The sequence below is a fragment of the Athene noctua genome, chromosome 1, assembly GCF_965140245.1.
Source record: "Athene noctua chromosome 1, bAthNoc1.hap1.1, whole genome shotgun sequence".
NCBI classification, from domain to species: domain Eukaryota; kingdom Metazoa; phylum Chordata; class Aves; order Strigiformes; family Strigidae; genus Athene; species Athene noctua.
In genome coordinates, this window is record NC_134037.1 from 29,220,403 (window position 1) to 29,247,532 (window position 27,130).

A 27,130-nucleotide genomic window follows, 5' to 3' on the forward strand; every position below is an offset into this window, starting at 1 on the left:
ATACATCATCAAAACCTTCAAATAGAGGAGACATAACCTATGTTTCTATATGGAGTCCTCTCTAAGCTGACAAATTCATCATAACTGTACACAAGAATCTGACCAAAAACATACTGTCAAGCAAACTAGGCTTACCTGAAAGTGCAAAATTATGGTCCATATCAACCCCAAAGTCAATTTGGGATTCCCATCTGTTATGTCATCATTTCTAATGTTAACCAGCTTCACCTGCCATTGTGGAAAGAAAATACAGACAAAATTGAAATAAATATGCCACAAATACATACTGCATTACACAGGCATGAAGGATGCATTACTCACTTCCCAAGACTACTCTGTTCATTTTCTTAATTCTTAAAAACAGAAAGGAATTGCATTCCAGCTGTAACCAGCCCTCCAGGAATTGCCCTCTCCCACCCACGCTGAACTGAGATTTCTCAGCTGTCACTACATCGGCAGATCTGCTCCCCATGCCAAACACCCTTCACTTTAGTCTTTGTCAGAAGGCGAAGGTATGACAGAGTGAGAAAGGACAAGAATACAATGATAAGTAAATGCTGTATCAGTCTCAGGGCAGTGCCGAGACCTGGTAAGCCATGACTGCCTTTCTTCTTCCCCATGATCTCCTGCACCAAAGCAAGATTTCAGCAGGAGGAGAACTGACCTGCTAAAACACAATGGTTTGGCTTGATAAAAACAAGAATTTAGTATCACATTTAAATAACTGATGTCTTAATAATGGCAACAATTATTATCGCTTCTGTTGCCATACTCATTTACAGGGCTATAAATATGAAATGGTTCATAGGATTAAAACAAAACTGAGATTACTGACAGTCCTACAAACTCACATCCAAAATGAGTTGAATAATTTTATTTTCTTTGCCATATTTTATTATTACATTTATTTTCTATATATGTATTATGGATCCATATAGCCTAACAACTAAAGATGACTTAGCTAAAAGGCATTTTATGCTTATGCTAGTAAAGTTACATGAACATGATTTTTAACATATACCCTATTATTAACCAAACAAGCAAAGGCATGTCCTTCTCTTGATGTGCAGCTATAATCTTAATTATTAGGAAAAAAACCCAAAACAAAACCAAAACACTCTCTCTGGAAAAAAAGACAATGCATTCCTCTGTTCAAAAAAGAAATTAAAAACAAATCCAAATGTTTTCCTCCCACTGCATTATAGAAACTATTTGTGTTTGGCAAAACTCTGCAAGATAGTCAGATATGCCTTATCTTTGATTTGCTCCTTGTTTTTTTCCTGTCAGGCTCAGAAAATATCAATATATAGGATCTCTTTGCCTTGCAATCACAATAAAATATTGTATTTGGAGGTTACACAGCAAATCTGGGCTAGTCACCTCCTAAATACAGGTTAGAAACACCTAACAGGGGGCTGAAACTAATTAAATGCAAGTCCCGCTGGCAACTTGCCAAGAAGAACAAAGCCCTACAAGTATTTTGTAAAGTGGAGTACAGCCATCTTCATGAAATTGTGAAGTTAAAGAGAGCACAAAAATCCTCAGATTATAATCGACAGCTGCGTGATGGAGACTTGTGGTTCCTAATGACATACACACGTTCGTAAACATGAGGATGACCTGATTCTGCATCTTCTGCATTTTAATACACCTGGTCTGTCATGCATAAGGGATGGTCCAGAGGTCTCACTGCACAAAAATGCCATTGTGACTGTCATTTCAAGTAGCAATTCATTTACTTCATAGATTTGTTCAATGGCTCACTTAAGGGGAAAAGTTTGCTTTGAACTCAGTGAAGCAGGATTGAATTGTCAGTACACACACATCACTCAGTGACCCGAAAGATAGTTTGCAATTTCACTCAAAATACGAAGAGACATCTGTTTTTATAATCAAATTAAGTATCTGTCTGTGGCTTGCTACTCAGATTTTTTCAAAACTTTGAAGTAGCAAATAAAATTTAAAAAAAAAAAAAAAAAAGTCAACCAACCAGAAAGCATATTTCCAGTATCAATTCATTTGGATGGGACTGATAGGGAGGTACAGTTTTTCCTTCCACTCATGTTTTGGACATTTTTTAATACTGCCGTTTTGCAAAGGGACAAAGCAAGAATCCAATAAGTATTTAAAAGAAATTTAACAGCAGAAAGAAACTCATAGCAGCAGCAAACTGCCCACTGGTGTGGACTTTGAGTGTTTGGTTCAAAGATGAAATTAAGCCTGAGTCTTCCACAGCACAGGTGAATCTGCTGCCTTCCTTGGGCACCAGTTTTGCTTTCATCAGGATCAAGGCCTAAGAGTTTTCCCCAAAAAATATAATCAAAACAAGAAGCTCCCATACAATGTTCTAATTTCTTTGAATCTGCATTTTGCACTAAAAATTAGGTTGCGAACAAAACTGCATACCTGTTAGTGTCTGGGCAGCATGAAAGATAGTTAAATCTATTATAAACAACTCCTGAGGACCTCACTCATAATTTTCTCCTCTTTAACATCATATATCACATGGAGTGTGCTGAGGTTATTGCTCAGAGAAGGGTGGTGTAAAGACACCTTTGTCACATCTCTCTTAACCATTTTAAGCATGAGATCAAGCCGAGACTATACCAGCAGCTGTTAAACAGCATGCATAAAAGACCAAGTAGGACATACTTTTTTTATTTATTAGCTAGACAAAATTTTCACCGTACCTGGCGTTTTTTCAAATAGTCAAGTGCAATTTGGACATTCTGGAGTCTGTGAAAACGCATCCGACCTTTTTCTCGAGGCTAAAATTGGAAAACAATAGTTGTGAGATTTTCTCATCAGTCAAAAGAAGAAACAGTCTGATTTAAAAGATACCATGTAAAACATATGAAGTACTACAGTTTTAATGAAGCCAATACCTTTGGTGGAAGAGTGTGCTTTAACAATTTTTTTTAAACTGTAGTTGAAATTTTTTAGCACAGTGGATGGCAAGAGAGATCAGTGGTCCCGAACTGCAACTTGGATCCATGCAGGCTGATAACTGTTTCCCTGTAAAGTACTATTATGGCCAAGAGGGCTAAAAAAGCCCGACATTAATCCACCTACAGACATTAAACTGCAATATATTATTATAAAATATTTACAGTATAATAAGCAAAGCAAAATTAAAGTAATGTCATGGACCTTTATGTTTTTCTGCTAAACTCTGTGATGGAAAAGCTTACCTGTGTATGCAATTTTATGATTTGTTGTTTATTTACAGTATGACTGTATAAGCATTATGATACTGACACATATTTACTTAAAGCATCTAATAAAGATAATACCTTCCTCCAAACAGAATAATACAACATATACAGCCCTAGAATCTAAGTTTAAACTCATTACTCGTGTAGAACGTTATAAAGTGTGAAAAAAACCTAAGAAGTCACTCTTCTCAAAGCAAAGTCAAAACCAGCAAGAAGAAACTGTAAAATAAGCATGAGTGGTGTGTTAATGGAAACATGGCAAAACTGCATGCAGTTAGTGTAAAATCATTAAGAAGAAGAATCACACATAAGAAGCATACTTTACTTAGCTGTCACAGATCAGCAATGGGAAAGCAGTTAAATTTATATCATCATCATCATCATATCTGAATCCTTCTATTCTTCTTCCTTATTTCAGATTTTTCACAAACTTTCACAGCAATAAACTGAAGTGGACTATAATTGCTAGGTATCAGCCATGAATATGAGGCTTTCCTCAATCACTGCAAAACACACAGATAAGCCCAAGCCTTCCTCAACTGCCTTTTCTTTTCCTCTGTGGAGTATCAGATGCTTGCCAAAAGAAAAACATGGGAAAATGGCACTGAATAAGAGGCATAAACTAAAACACAAAGAATTTTCATTTCCATTACAGCCTTCAAATTAGCCTGTTGCTTTTCACACCAACAGCCCAGGATCAAGCCCTGCAGCCCTCGCTACTGAGTAGCTTCCCTGGATGGAACAAAGGACTGCAGACCTGGAACTTGGTTCTCCACAACAAAGAGGGTATAATAAATCCAAACCGATTTATTTAGGTATAGCATCTCAGAGGGGAAATATGTTTTTCAATGTACAGCTAAAATGCAGCATTTTGAGTTATGTTATGCCCCAGGAAAAAAAGCACACAAATTCCACTGAAATCACAACTGCAGCGCAACACACAGGGAGCCAAGAAGGCACTCGGGCCCTATGACAGCAAGTTGCTTTAGCAAATGCTCATTATGCGAGGTCTACAAAGGCATGACACAGCTCACTTGGACTAACAAGCACTCAGCGTTTTACACTTCATAAGTAGATATTTCCCTTCTGGATGGTTAAAATACAGCGAAACGAAAATTCAGCATTTGTTGCAAGAAGGATGAACCCTGCAAACAATCTGTATACTTAGTAGCCACTACACAGACAAAGCAGAAGTGACAGCTCTATCTGCTTTGATTAAAGTAACTATTACATTTGATAAATTCTAAAACATAGATCTGCACATCTTGAATTACCTCATTTCAAAATATTATCCACTATTACGTCAAATACACCATGGGTGCAGTAGACAGGTGCCTCTAAGACAATTTTTTGACTTCACTAAGGAGACACTTCAGGCCTTTGTTTAAACTACTTGTATGTAGACAATACTGTTTGCAAGTAAAAAAAAAAAAATCTTGGTTGAATGGAATTATGGTACTTCCCTATTTATTATTAAAAAAGATTGTTTTGTAACGTTTTGCTAATGTTGTCCAGTACACATTTGCGTCACGGTTTCGTACAGTTTAACAAAAGAAAACAAAACGAAATGTTGAACATTTGCATTTCAACTGTTCACAAAAAGGCTGAATGAAAATTTTTCTTTACCATACCTCCATCATAAACATACATATCCTGGTTTACCAAGGTGAGTTCTTTTGTCCTTTCTACAGCACACTACTGCAGCACACCAAACTAAGAATTTACATTAGCAAACATCACACTTCAAACACTACATTAGTACAGTTATGGGGGTCGGCACCTACCCCCTTATCCTCATCCTCCACATCCTCATGCTGTTCATTTGCGCATGCTTCTGTTGAACTCACCAACCGTAAGGTCTTCAAAAAATCTCGCTCTCTTGGCTAATGAATATAACAGACAGGAGACAGGACAGCAAAAACACAAGACAGACCACAAATGAAAAGAAGAGCATGAAAAGAAGAACATAATGAAGAGAACAAATACCAAGCAAGGGAAGTAATGCTCACAAAGAAAGGAAATGACACCTGAGGAGTGTGTTAGACAATTTCAGGGACATTTTATCCTTGCTATTTGTAAGTTACTCCCTTTAGTGCGAAGGGATATTAAGCATCCAATACTTGTTAAAAGAAAAACTGTAAAGAAAAAGGAGTAACAAAAAAAAATAGCGCATTACCCTATTAAGAAAGGAAGTCTCACTGACCACAAGAAATGTAGAGAACAGAATGCATTCCCCCACAGAATTCACAGTTGAATATTTAACCAACAGAGATACAACTTGTGTCTTTGGTATCAAGTCACAGGTTATAGAAAATATCTAAGAAACCTCCAGCAGTAGGTATGTAAGGAGTTAACAAACAGAGCAAATGTATATGTAACAAACTGGAACCACTGCAGTCTGATCTAAAAGCTTACCAAGGTGTCTCCAGAAAGGACTTCTAAAAGTGAGATCAAGTTATGTCCATCTCTTAGGTCTTCATACAGGTCATTCACATGCTTTCGAACCTGCACAGATAAATGCAAGAATTAAACAGAAGATCCCCATTTATACCTGAGAATTCACACTTACACATATCACCTAATATACAGATAAACCTCTGATATACCTCAGCATAGCTTTTCAAATTTATTCACTTTCATGACAAATTTACAAACTGAAATTAACTGTAATAGGCAAAATTCACATCTGTGTGTGCATTCACAAAGTTCCATCATTTTATTTCACTTTACTGAAAAGCAAAATAAAAACAGTATGAAGTTACAGTAAAGAATGCATATAGTAACAAAAAAAAAAAAATCAGTAGTTGACAATTTAAACAATACCAAATACCCACCTACTTTGACCTAAATAATGACCACGAACAGACACTAGACTAGATCCAATGAATTGTGAAAAAATAGATGCAACATATATATTATCCTCAGCATGCGTGTTCACTGGACTCAGGCCAAAAGTTAATGCACTTTCTGGCCTTAAACCTAATTACTAATCAAAGCATACTATCCACCAATTTGGTCAGCTCAGATTTCCCAGTGTTTACCGAGTTTTCCCAGTGGCTCACCCATCCACCTTATACACCATGCCAAAGAAATACATTAGGTTGATCTAGTGAAGCCAAGGACATGCACAGCCCTTCCCACCAGCCATGCCAGTAGCAGAGCTTAATTCTCCCTACAGCTCAGCAGCTCTACCACCAGCAGCCACCAACCCAACCAATTCCCTCCTGTGGTGCCCCCTAAGAGGGTCATCCTGTGCCAGCTGACCTCATTCAAGTAAATCGAGTTGAGAAGGGTGGATAGCCAGCAAACCCTGCAAGGCCAACCATGAGTGAGGGAACAGATATAATGAAAAGACAGTTGAAAGCCTTAACTTTTCCTGGCAGGCACAACAAAGCTGGGAGATGTCTGTCCACAGGACAACTTCTTGTTTCTTAGCATTAGCTTAAATATAAACTCATCTGATATTTCTTTAACAATTCCAGCCAGCTACTCTTTAAACATGAAACAAAGGATCTCATTTCTTGGAAGCAGAGATCTCTGACACTGTCAGCCAGGGGTCCCTGGATGGACCTGTGGGATCTGCTGAGCCCCACAGCATTTCATAACGGTTCTTGTGGCATTTCAACAAAACCACAAAACTGTCAGCCCTACATTTTGCAAGATCCAGGTGCAAAGTAGGTGAAATGCTTCCTCAGGCAACTTTGTGCAATACACCCACGTGAGTGTTGCAGATTTGAAAATTTTGGCACAAGAAAAGATTCTTTAAGGAAGACATGGGAGATGCAGAGTGGCTGAGAGGCATCTGACAAAACTTAAACAAGAGAAGCACAACGGCGTCATCGGTCAAAAGAAAAGAGGGAGAATTTAAGGCACTGCTTCAGAAGTGATTAATCTTTGATCTTCATCTTCTGGCGTGTATACTGTGATGTTTGTGGTAAGGAAAGCTTCAACCCCCTTGATAGCAGCATGAGATATTTTCATATCACACTTTCCCAGTAGGCTTAAGCTTTGTAGTCCAGTGCTTTGGGGAACCTGCACTACCAGTAATGAAAAAAACATCTTTTAAAACTGCAGCAATCACAGAGCTGCAATCTTGGCCCTGGACCCCAGCACTTGACAAATGAAGACCGTCAAGATGGCTGCCACTTCTGAAAGCTAGCAATCTAATGCCCCTGCATAACTCGCATAGCTTTATCATACTGTTCAACTGACACATCTGGTTGTCCTTACAATCAAGTTGCTATCAGTTCCAACCTCATGTACTGTTCTGCTTCTGCAGTTAAAGACCCTGGCCTGCCAGGCTTGGCTTCCTCCTCTGTGGGCTGGCATCACAGCAAATCTGTCACCACTGCTTTCAGCCTGCCTGGTTCTCATTTCTACCAGCTGAGAATGAAGGCATGATTCAGCTGCCTGGGCCCACACCTATAGGGTTGGTTTATGTTTATGTTCAGGGGGTATGCCACTTGGCCTCCACCTGCTTCTCCAGGACTAAGATTTACCTAAGTCCTGCTAGACAGAACCCCACAGATAACTTGTCCTGAATACAATTACACACTCAAACAGCCCTAGATGTCCATGATTAGAGAACCGAATCTGCACACAGTGATCTCTATTTTGCCACTGGTCACAGCAATGAAGAAGCCATCTTCCATAGTAAGCCTGTTTCTTACAATTTTTCTTGGTATTATTAGTTGTGTTGTGCTGATACTGAAACAAAATCTGCAGGTTTCCGTAATAAAACCACAGGCTGCTTATGCTTGCATGGGTAAAAGGGGAAGGACTGTCCCTTCTGCTTCTGCAAGTAAAACCAGCTTGGTCATGAAAAGGACAGACACAAGATGCACAGGCTGGAGTGCATTAGGAAGGTTGCACTCTCTAATACTGCCACACCTCTACTTTTTAGTGGTGATAGGATGAGGGATAATGGTTTTAAATGAAAAAAGGGTAGATTTAGACTAGATATAAGGCAGACATTTTTTACAATGAAGGTGGTGAGACACTGGAACAGGTCGCCCAGAGAGGTGGTAGATGTCCCCTCCCTGGAAACATTCAAGGTCAGGTTGGACGGGACTTTGAGCAACCTGATCTAGTTGAAGACGTCTCTGCTCACTGCAGGGCCGTTGGACTAGATGACCTTTAAATATCCCTTCTAACCCAAAATATTTTATGATTCTATGAAAATAGAGAAGAATCACACCCTTTTTCTTATTCAGGAGGAAATGTGGCAGGAGAATCGGGTTGTAGCCCTTTCTGTGTATACAGTGGACGCACGCCTAGCATACATGTAAAGAGACCTCACAGACATTCGTGTTAGGGTACAGCATGCTCCAGACCAGCAACTAAAATGCAAGGAACAATATTCTCAACAGAAATAGTGTAGAAAGGAGCAGAAACAAAAGTTAATGTGCTGTAAAATCTGGAGTCAAAGCAAAAGAGGCAGGAGAGAGTATATAATCAGATCAGGCAGGAATAACTAGAAGTAACTCCCACGTACCAGAGGCCACCAGGAACTCCCTGAGGGAGGTGAGGCAAATGCCACAGCCCTGGCAGGCTGCAGGGCTTGGAAACAAGGCAGTTTTGTGCTCACACACTTGCAAAATTAACCATTTTAACAGGGTGAGGAAAGCAGACTACTGTAATCAAATATCTATCTTAAAACATCAGGAGTCTTCTTATCTATATTATAATTAAGCTGCACTGATCATTATGAGAACATGTCATATTAGAGCTTTTCTTACAGTTTCCAGAACAGGCAAAATTAGAATCAAATCTGAATCACACTTATTTTGAAAAACTGAAGTTCAGCTGACAAGCCTTTATAAAATCAGTGTCATCCCCAGACGTTATCAAGAACTGTAATATTACAGATCCAACAGAGGCTTTTCAGACCACATAGCCTGGGAAAGTTTTTTCAAGTACCGCCCTTCTCGCTTCTGAAAACAAAGTTAACTAAATGCCCCGCACAGGCATAAAGCATTACTGCTTTTCCAAAGGAAAATGGGATAAGGTTCAAAAGTTAGAACTGAAAGGGGTGTGTTTGGGTAAGAAAGGTCAGGCCTTAATTACCACTGAGGTCACTGATACATCCAAATGACAGCTGGCACAAGGCCACCATGAGTTTCACAATAAACTTGAAATGTATTCTTTAAGAATCTGATTCAATGGCCATAGAAAAAAGATCCCTTAAGACTCTCATTCACTTCAGCTACAGCAAAACACTTTTCTCCGAGATAATAGACACTGATAGTTAAAAGCTCCTGTAATTTCACTATTCCACAGAAAATACCATTAGCATTCAGAACGCTGAAAAACTGCTGTGGCCACTTCATCAGATCCTCACATCCTGATGAGTTTCCCTAATGTTTCAGCTTCCTAAAAATGTACTTAAGCTTGTTTTCAAAGGACAAACTGTATTAAAATCACTGCTTGTGAGGAAACAGTTTTCTGCAAGTTGTGAAAATTCGTACATTTTAGTCTTTTCACCTTTGAAAATTAAGGAATCATAGGGGCGGTTCTAACTGCATGATAACAAATAAGCCTGTGCCATGAATAAAAAATAAAAAAAAATTCTCACATGAAAAGTTGCATTTATGTACAGAAATAAAGGTTTACTATGCGAACATATATAGCATGATTTATGAGAAACTTTAAAATTCTGAACAGGTGGTAACAAGATCCATGCAGCATGTAATTGTCAAAATATCAGATTTGTCAAAATATTCAAACGTGACTGATCAGCCAACCAAGGCTGCTTCTTCAAACATCTTCAAGACCATTTATTTTGCTCTACAGACTTCTTAGATTCCCCCCTGTAAAGCACATGAGTGTTGCTCGATACACCACAGGGCCACTCCACCTCAGGTAATTTCCATCCCAACTGGCTGCTCAGCCCAGGCAAGGTGCTGAGCTGTGGTCCATGGCCAACCTGATGTCATCCCAAGAGATCAGGGAGCCTAAGAGGTTACATGCAGATTGACATCCCCACCCCTCCACCCCACCCCCAGTCTCTCATGTTCTTTACTCTCCTTACTTTAAATCCAAAATTCAGTTCTGGGGAAAAAAGTTCCAAACTCCAAATACACACCCTGGCCATGGCCCTTGTTTTGTACTGAATCCTATAATAAACTTCACCCATTCTGTTAAAAATAAACAAGCACACAAGTTCTGGAAGAATTTAATCACTGGCTAACCCCACCACAGTGACCTCAAGGCACAGAAGGCAGGCAGCCCGAGTGCTGGGCTGCAGATGCTGCTGATCCTCCACCTCCGCGCAGGCACACACACTCCAGGGCTGGACACCCACCACCCAGGACACGCCAATTTGCTCCCCTCAGCCCAATAGCACAGGGCCCACAGCCAGGGCTGGTAGCAAAATGGCACAAGGGGAGAAGCTTGTGTCGGGTCTCTTCTGCGCATCTATTCACTAGCAAGTAAAGTCTGGTGATTCCAGGTTTATGTCCAGTGGTCCAAAACTCACTTTCATTCTTTCCTTTTACTCGCCAGTCTGATAATCCACTCCACAGGAAACATTTCTTGCAGTCCACTGAAAATAAATCGCTCTTTGTTTTACACTCCGCAGTAATTGTCTGGCTGTTTGACTTCAGATATTAATTTTCTCAAAGAGCAGGCACAGCTAATGCTACTTCATTCCATAAAGTCCCTTTACCATTTCAAATACTTTTCCTAAGTCACCTTTAAACAAGTCTTCCATACAAAGTGAGTTCAACACCCCTGATCTTAGTAACCGATGTTACCTAACTGAAGATTCATCCTCAGCTGCAAGGTTCATCCTTCACTTTCTCATCTGGCCAATGCTCTACCCTCTGTTAGCATGGGAACTTTGTGATTTGAACACACTTCATGTGTTCCACCCCTCTAAAACCCTGTCCTTGTACCTAAGCCTGGATAAGTTGTGGGTTTTTTTTTTTAATACTAATCTTTGCATCTCTTCCAGACAACTCCATCGTACAATTAACCCATTCATACTCTATTGTGCATTTTGCTCTTGCATACTCTATTTTGCATTTTGTCACCAGCCTTTGATTGTTTCGTATGTCTCTGGATAACTCTTAATAAACTAACTTCATAAAAAAAGAAGACACTTGTATAGCTTTAAGTTAAATACACTGTTGCTCAATTGAAAAAAAAATTAAAATCAGGCCATTGCTAAAGCTTGTCCTTACATTTTTCTTCTTACATTCCTGAACTGATTTCATGAAATGCATTCCAATATTATCCTAATCCCCCATCAGCAAGGATGCAAGCAGGTGCATAATCTTCCATGCATATAAAACAGTAGGACATAAGCATGTACATCTATGAGTCCTTTCCTGGATTTCAGCAGTTGTGTTATAGCTGAAAAACCAGTATTGTACAGAACAAGTTTAAGCAAATGTCTTAAATGTAAAAGTCTTTCTTTTCTGACTCCTACAGAAAAAAATAAATTTTTTCTCCATCCCAGCTCACACATCTCAAATCTTTTTGCAGTAATGGGCTGAAAGGTTTTCAATCAACACTGGTCCAGCCACTCAGAATACCTCTATGGATATCTATTCTGCTTACCATCATTATCACAGCACTACCCTCACTGTTTTTAACATTTGCACAGTCTTGGTCAGCTGCTTGCAACTTTACATTTTAGGATCAGCTAATACATCTGAGTGGAGCCCAGGTTGTGTAGATTCACAGCCTCAGCAGAAATGGGCATCTACTAACATAAAATGGACATCTACTCTACTATTGCAACAATTTAAAGTCCTAAAATACTAATTTAAGTTACAGAAATATCCAGATAGCTTTAGTATCTATTGCACCAAAGTAACCTTCACTCTACAGACAGACCTCAACGAGCACAGGGCATATGTCATGCAAGGTCCCATGCAACTCCATGCATGCTTCCAGTCCATTAACACCTCTTGCATCAGTTGTGATTTTAATGCACATCCATCCCTCTCCCATGTTTTGCACCTCAGTAACCTTTTATGATTTTTCCTCAATGCAATACTCTTTGTTCAAATGCTTTTATGTATAAGACTATAAAAAGATACTTATAAATCTCTGAAAGACTAAAAAACCCACATTCTAAAATTCTTATCTACATCTCTATCACATTTTCTAGCTGTTAGGAGATAGTGCCTCAGCACATATTACTGATGATAACTGAAGAGTGACTCACAACCTGCTTAAAGCCTGACTCGTGACATTTATTCTGTTCCCTTTTTAAAATATTTTACTTACAAAGGCATGAATATATATTAACGAAGGAGTACAATTCAAACATCACTGTTTCACTTTACAGGGTAGTCCACTGAAAAATGGCATTCATTCTCACTGGAACTGTAGGACACAGACTGAAATCACTAATTTAATGAAAACACATGCTTTAGTAAAGAACTTGGCATTGATCAGCTCTAAAACTCAAAGCTGAATATTACTGTGCCAGAGAAGGGCTGGGCCTTACAAGGCTGTCACAGAATAATACAACTGTAAGGCTAAAAAGGACTGAGCAGATCACCTCACCTGACGCAGTGCAGTAGAGCAAATTGAGTTTGGCTAGAACACACCAGAGATGTTTCTCTAATTTATTCCTGAAAATTCTAATGAAGGAAATTCTCCAGTGTAATACATATATTTCAGTGTTTTATTATGCTTACTTGTTTTTCGGGGAGAGTGATTTTTCCTTGCTAATCTTCAAATTAAACCTTCTATAAACTAAGCTGAATTTTTTGTTTTCCCCTGCTTAGAGCCTGATCTTGGAAAACACTTGTTCACCAGCCCCTGCACATTAACATATCTCCCTTCAGTCTTCTCTGTTTCAGACTAAACAAACTCAATTATACCCTGTCCTTGATTTTCCAAGAAAACTTCTTATCTTCTCACTGCTTTATGACAGACAGCTGCAAACCTCTTGTCATTGCAAAGATCAGGAGTTGTGCAGCCAGGTGGAGTTTCACAACAACACACCCACAAGTACACTCATGTATCTACAAAAAGGCAGAATTATGAGCTGTCTCCTTGTGTCCTAAGCACCATGCTGGCCCACAGGCAGGATGTGGAGCTCATCTGCAGTTCCTGTAGCTCCCTGGGCACAAGTCAACACAGCTCTGTGCAGGTGATGGACCTTGGTAAGAACTGTGGCAGGGTAAGGGCCACACTTACTGCTGACAGCAAGACAGAAGGCCTGAGCCAAGAAAGGTACAGCCACAGCATTAGAGAAACAGGTATCACCACAAGGATGAAGTGACAGAGCTCAAATCCTCACTTGAGGATGTGGCACAGCCAGGGCAGAAGGATGCTGTCTCTGGGTGGAAGGGAGTTGGGTCCTTGTTCATGCATATGGCGTCCCAGAGTCAGGTGATGCTGCTGCAGCACCTGATGGCAGCAACAACTGACAGCACTGGCTCTTCCTGGCACCAGTTCTGGCTGCAGCTGTTACTGATGGCAATATCCAAGCAAACTGTATTTGGGATCCTTCAGTTCAACATTTGTAGCAGTAATCTGCTAATGAGACTACATGTGGTTGTGTGTCAAAAAAATGTAGATACACCCTGAACACCACTTTCCCTTTGTCCATCTGTTTTCAAGGGTCTGTTGTTCCATGGTCTTCCCAGGGAGAGAAATCACCTTGTGAGGTCTGTAACTCCCCTTTCTTTTCTTCTGCTTGGGAGAGAGGTATTGTGCTTACTATAACTGCAGGCTCCCAAGAGTCCCCTGTTCTCTCTGAATTCTTAAGTAGAATGATAAAATGTTATAAATCAGTTCAATCAGTTCCTAACTATTGGGTGAATAAAGCTGAAAGCACATAACTTACCTGAATATTCTTCATCTGCTCTTTCCTTATGTAATTCTACCCTCATCTTATTAAAACATCATTCAAGTCAGTATTTTGTAGACTGAAGAGGCTAGAGTAATTCAGACTTTTCTACATCATTCCATACTATTTCTCATTTTTTTTTCCTTGGTAATGCATCAATACTTCTCCCTTCTTCTTCACATTCTGACGTAATTACAGAATCTTTCTCCTGTGGACTTCTACATCACACTGTAACTCCTTCTGGACCTTGCACTTGTCTGGTTTTACCACACCATGCTTTACTAAATCCTTTATATAAATCTTCAGTCCTGCTGCCCTTATTTCCACTTCTTGTATGGCTCCTTTTTATTTCATACATCTCTTAAAAGCAGCAGTACATTCTATACGATGCCTCCTATCTGTCCTGCCTGCCTGCAGCCTGCCTTTGTGCCTCCAACACAAACGCCTTCAATGACTGCCAGATCTCCTGCATTCCTCCTTCTCCTGGATTACTTCCCCAGGAGACCCTACTTATTGCTTTCCCCAGTTCTGCTGCTTAGAAGTTCATTGTCCTTTTTTTACTTCTCATTTTTCTCTTTTCTTTGAAAGCTGAGCCTGGGATTTTGCAATCACTTGCTGTTAAGTTACCTTCCCTTTTTAAATTCTGAAGTAGTCCCTCCCAATCAGTCTACACCTAACTAGCAGTTTTGCTAGCAACTTTCTGAACCTGACAGGCTGAAGGTCTCCCTGGCTGGCACTTCTCTTACTAGACACATGTCCACACTGGAGGCAGCCACTGCCACTCCTGCAGCAGGCAGTGAAAACAACAGCAGGTGTGCCCCCAACCAGTTGTCACACTTGTTTGGGGGTGAGCTGAACTGTGCCACAGAATCACCTCTTCTTGCACAGGCTACAGAGGGTACCTTTGTAGGTGTTCAGATGCAGATCTCCGTATCTGTTCTTCCAATCAGCTATGACGATAAATGATTTTCCCCATTGCTACAGAATCTTGTCCTTCCAATGCTAGTTAGCAATCAAAAATCCACTGTCAATCTCTTTGCTCCAGTTCAACACCTCAGATCAACAGCAACCATGGTCACCTACTGTCCCATCTAATCTTTGGCCAGACACACTGCGGTGTTTCAGTTACACAGTGCCACCACTTCTCTTCACACTTCATGCTTCCAACTTGCCCTCTCCTTTACAGCCCCGTACTATGTGTCACCAGATATACCTCATCAGGGATGAACTGTTTAAAGTATGTAAACATAATGCTAGTAACATCAAACTCAGCCAACAAATACAGCTTTCACAACTTAAAACTACAGGGACATGCTAACTCAGACCAAAGGCAATACACTCTCACCACTCTGGTGAGACCCCACCTGCAGTACTGTGTCCAGCTCTGGAGCCCTCAGCACAGGAAATAAAGGGACCTGTTGGACACAAAAATGATCAGGGGGCTGGCGCACCTCTCCTGTGAAGAAAGACTGAGAGAGTTGGGGTTGTTCAGACTGGAGAAGAGAAGGTTCTGGGTAGACCTTATACCAGCCTTCCAGTACTTAAAGGGGGACTATAAGAAAATGAGGACAAACTTTTTAGTAGGGCCTGTTAGAATAGATGAGGGATAATGGTTTTAAATGAAAAAAGGGTAGATTTAGACTAGATATAAGGAAGAAATTTTTTACAAGGACGGTGGTGAAACCCTGGAACAGGTTGCCCAGGGAGGTGGTAGATGCCCCATCCCTAGAAACATTCAAGGCCAGGTTGGACAGGGCTCTGAGCAACCTGGTCTAGTGGAAGGTGTCTCTATCTGTGGCAAGGAGGTTGGACTAGATGACCTTTAAATGTCCCTTCCAACCCAAACTATTCTATTATTCTAAAGCAGGTAAAATATAAGGTTGGCAGACATAACATTATTCTGATTAAAGCCAAGATACTATATTTCAGTAGGTAGGTGAGAATTTTAAACATTGCGTTACTATCTTTAAATTTCCTTGTTCAAAGCACCATAAATGCCTTTAGCAGACAATACCATTCTTTACAGGAAAAAACATGTTTATTCTGATACTTTCTTAGGTGCCCACGTAGTCACATATTACATTACCTCTGGACAATGATTTTCCAAAGCATATGAAACACTGTTGTAGAATGAAATATTTTGATAATGTTTGTGACTGAATCTTAGAGGTTGTTTATTGTCTGGAGTCCACATATTGTGACAAATACCACTCCCACTGGCCCCATGGGAGGAAGATCAAGCCAGAGTATTTCGAAACTGATAGAGAAATTTTTATTAAATGTGGATACATCAGGCGTATATAGATAAAATATAATTCCATGCATAATAGAAAAATTAATTAAAAAGCATACACTTAATTGCAAATACTAAAATTTTTTCTCTTGTGATCTCTAAAGAATAAATAATATTTATGCTGAGAGCTAACTGCAAACAATGAACCCACAAAGAGAGAATGAATTAATATATTAATATAGTAGTCTATCAGAGGACACATATTGATTCTAGTGGTTCTATTTCATCATACAGTAATCTCATGGTAGACTTAATTCTCCTTAAACTCATTCTTTCATATATGAGCACCTACATAAAACAACTTTTAAATCCTCAAACACCTCAATAAAAAGGATCATAAAAACATACACTCAACTGGTTCAGCAGTGCTGCATGCCATAAAAATATTGATGCACTCAAGCTATCATATGTTTCATGCATATTTAATTTTCTGTTTTTCTTGCTCCCAATTAGTCATGAAGTCTGCATGCATTAAGAGCATCAAATAAACTTGAAAACCACAGCACAGTTTTTATTGACTTGGATTTATTTATTTATTTGCTTGCAGAGAGATTTTGTGATGTGGTCTATCATTAGCCTCTAAACCATGATACAAATTTCCTCTTTTTCAGCTTTAACTTCTGGTGTTCTGTCACCATTCTTCCTTACCATCTCCTGCCTATCTTCCTCCCTCATCTAAACTTTGATTAAACACCAAAAAAGTCCCGAATTTGCTTGCTGATCTGCTTTGCAAGCAACTACAGATTATGCTAATCAGATGAATGATGCTATGCGATTACCTCCAAGCAGATTTTTAAAAAATGTGTATGCAATGTAGCATGAATAAAATGTAATTGTGCATATTTCTAGGGATAACAAAATACTTCTTTACACCATTACCTGATGATCTTCTTAGAGAGTTACTTTTCTTTATTTTCAGTAGGAGCACTGAAGAAAAAAAACACTTTAAGACCTTTAGAATAGTCCTGAACACACAACAGCAAAATTTTTAGGAGGAAAACTGAAATATTCTCCTGTCTACCAAGAAGACAATAGGCCTTGCTGAACAACTGAAAAACAAAATGGAGGAGGAAATACTGATACTTCAGCTGTACCCAGTGCCTAAAGAAAGTCGTGTGCCATGTTGGAAGTGGGATTTTACAGGATTTGCTCCCAGCACAGGCTGCAGCAGCTCTCAGAATTAACTAGGAGGAATAGATAAAAGACTCATTTAGATGCACCAGCACAGCAAGCAATCTTCATGTATTTTCCTTAACACAGGAAAAGAAACCCAAAACATGCTTTTTCCAAGTATGCTTCAAAAATAAAAGGTGTTAAATTGAGACTTTTTAAAACGGTCACTACTATCAGATTAACACCAGATGTCTCATACCTTAAAATAAATATAAATGTAGAGCTAAAAACTGTTCATTTCTGCAAGAGGAGGTGGAGAATTTTAAATAACAGATTAACTGCATGGCTAAAAAGAAGATACTACAGGGTAATGCTATCTAAAATGATAACCACTAGTGTCCGTGAAGTGCCAACTTTCAGAAAGGGAATGACTGCACTATATCAGGAATGGTTTCTCTGTCATTAAGCGCACACCTGAACATTTCACCAAGCAATCGACCTAAGTGGCCATTTACAAACTGTGTGCTGCCTCAAGGACACACAGGAATCAATAATTTCAGGTTTCTAATCCGAGTTTTTTATTCAGCCTTTGCACAAACAAAAAGCTGCTCACTCTCTCTCTCTCTAATGCACTACCAGTGCAACACAGCACAAGATTTTGAACACAGACCTTTAAAAGAGTAGTTTTAAAAGCATTCTGTCCAGCTACTTATAAAAACCTTCTTGCTCACAAGCCCTTTAAGACTGACTTTTGGAGCAACTAATGGCTGTGCAGGGATGCTGCCCAATGCTCTCATCACCAGCAGTCTTCTCCCAGAGACCCGCTAGTGGAGGGTCTCACAACAAGCTGCACCGCAGGGGCCAGTGGTGGCAGGGCTCCCTGCTGGTGCCATGGGCAGGACAGTCCCCACTCTCCAGAGAGCTGCTCAGGCACCCCAGAGTGCAGTAATGCTGCTAAAAGTTCAGTTAAGACACTCTACAACTTCTTACTCCATAAAAAAGGAAGGAAAATAACCCTTGGAGAGAAAATACATGGGTGTTTACCTTTCCTTACCATCTGAGCCTAGCCAGTCTCCAGCTACTTTGCCTTTAGTCTCATTTTCTGTACATGATAGTTTCTGATTAAGTACTTCAAAATACTCTCTTTAATCTCTCAAGAGTAAGATCTGACACTATAAAAATATTTTTTAGTTGGTCTGAGAAAAAAAATGGTTGACAAGAATTTGTCAGCTTTTACTCCTTTTCATCAAAAACTTTTTTTATTTTCCCACTTTTATCTCTTTCTCCCTCTGTATTTCACACTTCTCTCATTCTTTTCTTAGGTTTCAGGGTCTGGAATTCAAAGGAGCATCAGAAGAATTTCCATGCTATAGTAGAAGTTGGATTTCTCTTTGGGTGCTTTAGGACCATGTGAACACTACACTAGAATGAAACCCCTTTCTTCCACAAATTTACCTGTTGTTGTTACATCAGGGGTGACTTAATGAGAGCAGCCAAGTGAAACACTTGCTGGAAGCAGAGGTAAGTTTTGAGAAGTTAAGAGAGGAAAACTCTACCCCACTGCCATGCTACACCAGCATGTTACCTTCTCCCTGGAAGCTCACACTACAGCAGCAGGCAACTCTAAAGTCCAGTATCTCACCTCTCCAGCCCACATGTCAACAAGAAGTAAAAGATAATTTTTAAACTGGAGTCCCACCATCAGACATTAAACAGTAGCCTTAGCAAGTGAAGTGCTCTAAGCAGTCCTCAAAAAATCTATTACCAATTCAAAAGAAAAACTTCACCATTAAAAAAAATGTAGTGACAGACCATTGATCTTAAACTGTGGAACCCAAAGATAACTTCAACAGTTGCATTTTGCAAATAACACATGACGTACCTGTCTCTAAAACTATGTATCTCAAGACCATTTGCAGGAAATGTTTCTGCAGTGACTGTTTCTAGTTTATCAAAGTACACAAATACATGCTTAACTAATCAACTGAACTGACAAGGTAACTAATCTTATACATTGAATTTTATATACTATGCACTTACAATGCAACTAAAGATGAGCAACGGAGGGCTGAAGGGTAAATAATTCTCAGCCATCTTGTTGTTCATTGTTACTCAGCGAATAACAAATACAGATTTTAATTAGAAAAATGATGATAGGCTTCCATGCCATCCCCCAATGAATGATGGTAACCCATAAAAGCATCATGCTGCTGACCTTGAAAAAGCTCTTTTGCATGTACTGCTATAAAGGGGTACAAGCCTGGTACTTTCTCAAGGACTGCAGGAGAATAGGAAATTAATTACAATGAGCAAGGAAAGAACGAAACAAGCAAAGGAAAAAGTAAAGAGACAAAAAGATAAAAGAAAACAGGAAAAACAAAAAACCAAAAAAGAAATGGGACAGAGGAAAGAAGCAAGGGACAGGGAAAGTAAAAAACATAAATAGATGGAAAAAAAAGATGAAAGAAAAATGCAGTCCATGCCCATAGTGGGGTCCTGTCTACGCACATGATCTGGTGTTTTCCATGATCTTTCATAATTTCCATTAACGCCTTCCTCCTTTCTGCTTCTTGGCAAACCCTACACACAGTGACAGATAAAGCACACTGACTTCCTTTTTCAAGTCACTTACTTGTAGGACACAATTCATCTCACCCTAAGGTAGATGCCTGAGGGGCAAACATCTAGAAGGTCCTGTTCTCTCTACTACCTACAAGACTGGTCACTAGCTCAAATAAAGCTACTGAGATGCCTGAAATAAGCCGATTCCCACTTTTTTTTTTTTTTTTTTGCAACAAATGGCAGTGAATGGGCAAACAGGAGTTGCATGCATTATGTATTAAATCCAAAGCAGCTGAAAACAAGGACTCAAATTCAACTTAATGCATAGACCAGGACACTTCCAGTAACTCTGCCAGAAATAGACATTTACAGTGCTACTTTTTCTACATTCCCTCCATTATATAGTATTTTCTAAATATGCCTTTGTGTATTAAGAGAGAGCATTTGAAGAATTGATTTTAATTTCCATACAAGTCATTGTTCTAGAAACAATGCTGTAAGAACAGAAATTCTACAACTGTATCACCAACTGCTTTCAAACTGAATATTTCCAAAAGATAAAGTTGAGTTGCTACATAAATTCCAGGTTAATGGAAGAGCTGTAGTCAAACTATACTTGTGCAAGTTATCGATCCTTAACTTGAACTCTAAAGTGAGCAATTGGAGATGAAAAGCAAGGCCAGCAGTACACACAAACACACTCACACATATATATACATCTATGTATTTATCTGTATCTACCCCTACAATCATTCACACTGAGAAATATTTGAAGATGAAGGCCTAAGGCCATTCAACTTGGCAAGCAAGTCAAAAGGATTTAGTGTGAACTCTTTACCTTGATTTTGTTACGGGTTTAGAGCCTAAATCTTTTTTAATCTACTCCCAAGAGGTTGCAAGTATAGCAACGATGACTGTGCATGTTTTACAAGTGTGTAAAATAATGGTGTATAGAAATATAATTTCCAATACAATGCTCCTCTGTAAAAACAGACATAATTTTTAAGTTGTATTAAAGGACTGTTCTCTAAAAAGTTTCAGATAGGCTCTTCTGCATCCCACAGAAAATTAAAACTGCACCTTTAAAATGCATTTTTAATACATAAAATGACTGGCAGCCTCTACAAACATGGTAACAATGACCCTCAATTTGAAGAAGAAATGCCTGATGGTTAAATTTGGAGATTGCATTTTGCTGCCAAAGTACTGGCAATCTTCCTGTATGCTTTTTTCTTTAACTAATTTGTCTGAAGTACTGGACAATGGATACATTTCTTCTATCATAAATATGAGGTAAAACCCAGAAAGGGAAGGCTACAGGTCTGCAGCCTTTTGTCTTTTCTCTTTAGCAAGTACAAGACTTCTGCAAGGGCATGGGGACCACTCTGGTGTTTCTTGATTACAGTGAAGAGGCATCTGCATAGAAGGGGTCCTTGGAGCAGCTGTTTCTACATAGCATTTCTTTGAGTCTAGTAAATCCACAAAGGAAAACCCATTGGTATGAGCAGTATTAAAAGCTATCCTGTGACTCCAGACTCACCCAGCCCACAGAAAGGTTGTGTGCTGCAGAGGCTGATGTCACGACCACTTGTGATAGCTTAATCATGGTGGGAAGGACCAAAAAAGCACGCTGGAAGGAAGGTCTCCTGCTAAATACAAAAATTGGGACCAACTTCACATCCAGACCTTGTTAGCTCCCTACATCACGACATTTCCAAGGGCTAGGTAGGTTTCAATTTTTTTTTTCCTCGAACAAGAAGATGTGAAATCAGAATTCTGTATCTTCTGAAGGTTTGAGGAGCTAACAAAAAAAGTTGATTTTAAATATCCCTGAAGAAATTCTGTTCTGCTTCAGTGTCCAATATTTCTCAAATAGCCACAAGAAGCAGAGAGATAACTGTTGTCCCCTAAAACCCCCATATTTTTCTCTCAAAACAAATACAAGCAGATCTTTCCAACAATGTCTGAACATTATACACATTAATTAAATTTCAACTCTGACAGTTTGCAGATACATTTTTATTGTGACTTTTATATTATTTCAGCTTGGTGGGGGGGAATCAAAGCAATTTACATTAAATAATTCTACAACCTGTTTCTCCAGAGAAACGTCTGGGCTAGACAGTTAGAACTGAAACAGCAGATTAAATTTAGAACTGAAGGGACATGCAGTGAAGATGAACTCACAGCTTTTAGTTCTCTGTTGACTAAAAGCTATACATGTTGTTAAAATGATGTGCTTTGTCCCTGAGGCAAAGTTCACTGCTATTCAAGAGAAAGATACTGAAAACTGACTTTCGTCCCTAGAAAGCTTCTATTTCTAATACATGAGCAGCATACTAATGTCACAGGATGAGCTAGAGCTCCCCTTCCCAAGGTCATTTCCCTTTCCTCAATATAGTACTTGAAAGAAAATTTTTTTTTTTCATTTGCCTTAGCTATGGTACTACAGCCATGACACTCTAATGGCAGAAAAGAGTCAAGCTTTGTAGAGAGAAATCATGTCCCTTAAACTTTGACTCATTTTAATTTCAAATTTGAGTATTCAAATAGATCACCTTGGGATATCAAGACAGTAGCATTTCAACTCCTCAGTGACTCCTCAAGTACATGCATAAATCTCACAATTTAAGATCTTCCTTATTACATGTAACTCAGCTGCATCCTCAAATCAAACGTTTAGTAAAAGACACAATCACTGTTGTAGTAATCAGTCATTCAAACATCACAGAAATATGAACTGACCTTCATGAGATGCTGATTTATCCATTTTGTAAAGGTCTTCTTTTGTACTTTGTCCCGCTCATCTGGAGGTAAAAAGGAAAAAGAAAAAGGTTTAACAACTCTACAACTGATGCAGATTTTTTTTTTAATGGAGAGCTTTATACAATTAGCATTCTAATGAATTTTAAAAACACAATAGCCTATAAAAAGCTCTGAAATATCAAAATAATAGCATGCAAATGTTTTTGCAGTACATCACAATGTCATGAAAAAGTTTCCTGAGCAGCAGCTCCAGATCAGTTCCTCCAGGGTGACAACCCCACTGGTATGACAGCAGCAATACTAATAAAAGTACAACTTCCTAGAAGTCAACCTTTCCCTAAAATGTATTAAAAAGATCAAGGCAAACTTTTAAGAGCTATAAATACTACTTATAGCCTCTAAAAAAATCTAATTCATTATTGAAGTATTTAGCAACAGAAAATCTCTTACTATATGAAAGCTGGCTTTTTTAATTACTATGCTTCTTGACTGGATTATCAACCTTGTTCCAACATGTACAGATAGATGAGCTACAGCTTGTCAGAGAAAGGACTCTAAATCCTCTATAAAATAAACATGGATGTCCACTGACCCAGATATAAGATATATATACCAGCTCCCCAGTATGGCAGTTAGCATCAATGATTGCCCACAAAATATTAAGAAGAAACAATAAAAACAATACAGGGTAAGGAAGCATCCCACTTATGGATGGGAAGTATATACATGTATCCTACCAAGTCACATTACAGAAACACTAACTGCCACTCCAGCACAAGAATTATCTCCACAAACCTACATATGGTCACTAGCCCATACAACTGCTACAAAGCCTGTTCACGGCTCTGACACACCCTGGAGCCCAAGTTGTGGTGCATTACGACCAGGACCATCTGTGCAAGCCTAAAATAGCAAGATCCCTTAAGACCCTGTACAATAAAACTGCAGCTGTTTCATTGACTCAGGCTATTTGCAGTGTGGCTGAGAATGACCAATTAGCTTAGGTAGCAAAACAAGACTCCTTCTGCAGCTACTGCCATCACTAGAAGATTGAATCAGATCCTGTATTTTACATTAAAAAATTACTGTTTTCAGATCAGTCAAAGGTAACATAAGTAATAATAAAAAAAAAAATATTAGAAGGTCCATATTCATGGATTCTGTGATCTCTGGTGTGATCCTCAGGTCTTTGAAAATGGCATGAGTATAAAAGAGTCCATCCTGGGCCAAACTGAGCACAATATGTTCTTCTAACAGTAGTGAGAAATGAGTATTCGGAAACAAATACAAAAACAAGACAAGCAAAAGCCTGTGAAGCCTATGTATACTCCACCCTTATGTGACACACAGACTTTCTACATGCTTATACATATTTTTGTATTTAAGAGTCATAGATGCATTTTTTCAGTTTTTTTCCAACCCTTTTTTAACACACCTACAACTTTTGCAGCCACAGTTCACTGTGGCAATTAGTTCTTCAGATTGTATATGTAGTGTACCTGTACGTTTGGCTCTGTACAGAATAGCTGCTGTTCCCTAAATGCCTTTTCCATGCCACTCAAGATCTTCCAAGCTGATATCATACGCTTTTTCCCTGCTTCAGAGCTCCACACTTACTCTAGTTGAGGACACAAAAAAAGAGGAGTAAGAGACAAACTAAAGAGCAAAACTACACTATTGGAGAAAAAATCTGACAGATTTGTTATATATACATTTCCCTACAGCCTTCACCTAGCAAGACACCATTCTCAACATCAGTTATTTATCCTAATAAGGTAGAAGCTCTGGTTTGGTAGATGCAGAACAGAAAATGTCATCATTGAAAGAAATACAGAAATACTTTCACTTCTAACTGTTCCATTATATGTAGTCATTTTAAAAGGAACACAAGTTTTCCCAACTTCAGAATTTAATACTCCAGCCCACATGTCTCTTCCACCCTACAAAGTATCTTTTTTCCTAAGGTAACCTCAGCTAGTATTGACTAACTACCACAAAAGTTTACACTTCGGGAAATGTTACTGTGATGACAATAAAAAAAATTAAAGAAAACCAACTTCCTTGTATCTTGTTAGTGCAGTCACTATTAATTTCAACTCTATTATCAAATAAAATACCAACACGCATAAAAGAAGCAATGCTTACTACCCCTGTTCCTTTTATATATGCATATTACAAAAACATATAGAAAAACTCTCTACCCGACATACACAAATGTGTAACAAAGAGGAAAGCTGCCACCTGTCATGTTGTGAAAACACCAGAATTGAAGAGGAAAAAACCAAAAAACCACCACACACCATGACTGCAATTTTAATGAAAAAATCAAATGTTTCCAGAAGAGCAAATGCACACTAGAAGAAAAACACATTGCAACAGTATACAGTGCTTGAACTTAGCGCAGAACATACAAAAACAAACCCGTCAGATGCAGTAGAAAACAGGCAGGTGATTACAGACACCAAACTAAGGAAGGAAACCCACTGAAATCTCTTGAGAGAAGCTTCCCTCCCCCTCGCCCCCAAGAGCTCTGCTCTCTCCCGAAGGCAGCCCCGCCACCCTGCCAGCCCAGCGCTGGGCTGCCTTACTGACCCATGCAGCACATTACTTTCACCAGCTTCGTACTCCCGTCCTTTTCATGTGCAGCAAACTGTCTCATTCTTTCCTTCAGAACTTCAGACTCTCTTTTCTTTTCAGGAAAAGGAGAGCCAAGGAATGATCAGGGTTTCACCTAGATGGCAAAAGTAGCAACTCCCCTTTTTAAAAAAAAAAAAAAATAGGAGCAAAGAGCCCATCTGCTGTCACAGCAAGCAAAACTGCGAGTCCCCTGGATTTAACTCACAGTAAGATGTAAATTAAGCATCTGTGCTTGTTCGTTTTGAACTTCTAGGTGCATTAATACACATCTGAGAACAAATATTGAACTTTTCAAAACAGGAAGTCTATTTTTTTTCCTCTACTAGCAATGAGTAGCAAGGAGAGAGCGTCACCATGAAAAAAGCAGCAGTGGTGTTGTTTAAGCCAAGGTAATTTAAGAATACAAGTGAGGTAGGAGCTGCAGAAAGAAAACACATCCTCCTAGATCATCTGATCCATAGATCCATAGATGATCACAATAAACCTTCATTATGGTTAATTAATCAACTTCAGCTTCTCTGCTTTTACCTGTTATTGCAGACACATATATTATAGGCATTATTCTGATATATCAGACATATAAACTGTAAGTCTCTTATGCTTTATATGCCTGTAAAGTACCTCAACAAAATGTTGTCAGTCTTAATAGACTTGACACCTATTTTATGAACCTACACTATAACTCAGCAGCATCTAAAGAGGCTTGATTAGAAAATTTGGATTTAAAAACCAATCACCACAACTAAGGTATCTAATTGTGCATTCTTGTCATTCCTCAATCCCAAATACAAATTCAGGGGCAGATCCTTCTAACAGCAATGCCCCTTTCTCTGAATCCCTATTGCTTGCATGGATCAGTGTCTGCAAATTATAAGTTTCTCTGAAAGACAGGTTTACTACCAGAATTACACCAAAGGCAACAGGTGGTGTTGATGCTGTTCAATACTCTCCTGAGGAGAATCACCGAATCACTTAGGCTGGAAAAGACCTTTCAGATCATCAAGTCTAACCATTAACCTAACACTGCCAAGTCCACCACTAAACCAGGTCCCTAAGTACAATGTCTACAGGTCTTTCAAATGTCTCCAGGGTTGGTGACTCAACCACTTCCCTGGGCAGTTTTTTCCAATGCTCAATAACACCTTTCGGTGAACAAGTTTTTCCTCATATCCAATCTAAACCTCCCCTGGTGCAACTTGAGGCCATTTCCTCTGCTCCTATCGCTTATTACTTGGGAAATGAGACCCGACACCCACCTCGCCACAACCTCCTTTCAGACAATAATACAGGCCAATGAGGTCTCCCCTCAGCCTCCTTCTCTCCAGGCTAAACAACCCCAGTTCCCTCAGCGGCTCCTCACAAGACTTGCTCTCTAGGCTCTTCACCAGCTTTGTCATCCTTCTCTCAACATGCTCCAGCACCTCAATGCCTTTTCTTGTAGTGAGGGGCCCAAAACTGACACAGTATTCGAGGTGCGGCCTCACCAACGCCGAGATCAGGGGGATAGTCACTTCCCTACTGCTGGCCACGCTATTTATGATACAAGCCAGGACACTATTGGCCTTAAACGCTATGCAACTCTTCCTCCTGAGGAGGTGCTGAAGATACTTATAAGTCTGCGTAATCAGTAGGAAAGATGGAGCAGAACAAAAGCTCGGAACAAACTGCTCCCCTGACAAACTTCCATGGGTGCCTATGACCCTCCCCTCCTCACTCCTGGTCCTGGTCTTT

The 27,130-nt window shown here is 39.3% G+C and overlaps 1 protein-coding gene across 6 annotated transcripts in view; it reads right to left on the minus strand.

Moving 5' to 3' along the window:
* DST (dystonin) overlaps window positions 1–27,130 on the minus strand; it is a 310,970-nt gene that overhangs the window by 191,128 nt on the left and 92,712 nt on the right. For 5 of the 6 annotated variants that reach the window (XM_074895777.1, XM_074895776.1, XM_074895781.1 and 2 more), the window contains 4 exons: window positions 22,742–22,803; window positions 5,631–5,720; window positions 2,691–2,768; window positions 136–228 (listed from right to left, as the gene is read on the minus strand). In XM_074895777.1, coding sequence (XP_074751878.1) covers window positions 136–228; window positions 2,691–2,768; window positions 5,631–5,720; window positions 22,742–22,803 — 323 coding nt within the window. Of the gene's footprint in view, window positions 1–135; window positions 229–2,690; window positions 2,769–4,999; window positions 5,099–5,630; window positions 5,721–22,741; window positions 22,804–27,130 lie in introns of all 6 variants that reach the window. The other variant, XM_074895774.1, reaches the window with a different exon arrangement.